Source organism: Myotis brandtii, unplaced genomic scaffold (assembly GCF_000412655.1).
Source record: "Myotis brandtii unplaced genomic scaffold, ASM41265v1 scaffold888, whole genome shotgun sequence".
NCBI classification, from domain to species: domain Eukaryota; kingdom Metazoa; phylum Chordata; class Mammalia; order Chiroptera; family Vespertilionidae; genus Myotis; species Myotis brandtii.
Window position 1 is genome coordinate 1,036,871 of NW_005371636.1, and position 854 is coordinate 1,037,724.

Consider the following 854-nt stretch of genomic DNA (forward strand, 5'->3'; position numbering starts at 1 on the left):
GGACCGTCCCTCCACAGACCAGGCAGCTGGGCCTCCTGCAGCCCTACGTGCTCAACTGCTGCCACTCGGAGGACGGCGAGGTCGTCACCGAGACCTTCCTGGTGCTGAGGTGCCTGGTGGAGCACCTCCCCTGGCAGAAGTTCCCCTCCTTCCTGGTGCAGCTGGCCTTCACGCTCGGGCCCTTCTTCGAGGCGGTAGGGCCCCCCCCTCACCCCACGGCTCATTGCCCAGCTCCAGGCGGCTGGGGAGAATGGGGGGGGGAGGACGGGGGAATTGGGAGGAATGATCTGGAAGGCCCTGCTGGCTTGGCCTGGATGCCGTTCTGCGGGGGCCGATGGCTTTTGTCCTCTCTTTCTCTTTCTTCTAAAATAGATTTTTATTGATCTCAGAGAGGAAGGGAGAGAGAGAGAAACATCCGTGATGAGAGAGAACCATGGACCGGCTGCCTCCTGCACGCCCCACACTGGGGATGGAGCCTGCAACCGGGGCCTGTGCCCTGACCGGGAACCGAACCGGGACCTCCTGGTTCATAAGTCGATGCTCAACCGCTGAGCCATGCCGGCCGGCAGCTCATGTCCTCTTGAATAAGGATTATAAGGGGGGGAAGGGGGCAGTGTCGGTGGAGAAGGGAGGGGTCTGGGGGGCCGATCCCTGGTGGCGGACGGAGGCGGAGGGTGTCCCCTCGCTCAGGAGTCGGAGCCCCTGCGCCTGAAGGCCTTTGAGATCTACGGGGCGCTCCTAGCCAAGGTCAAGAGGTCGTTCCTCGTGTCCCCCCTGAAGCACCAGGTGCTCAACTCGCTGGTCCTCCTGGTGGCGCACCTGGCGGACAGGGATGCCCGCGTGGCCCAGGTGAG

At 63.9% G+C, this 854-nt stretch overlaps 1 protein-coding gene across 1 annotated transcript in view; it reads left to right on the forward strand.

The window, feature by feature from the left end:
* Positions 1–840, forward strand: part of LOC102251302 — a gene marked incomplete at its 3' end in the record, with an annotated part of 13,905 nt that extends 13,065 nt beyond the window's left edge. Inside the window, exons 8-9 of the mRNA XM_014532357.1 lie at positions 18–194; positions 691–840. Coding sequence (XP_014387843.1) covers positions 18–194; positions 691–840 — 327 coding nt within the window. The remainder of the gene's footprint in view (positions 1–17; positions 195–690) is intronic.
* Positions 841–854: the final 14 nt, after the last annotated feature.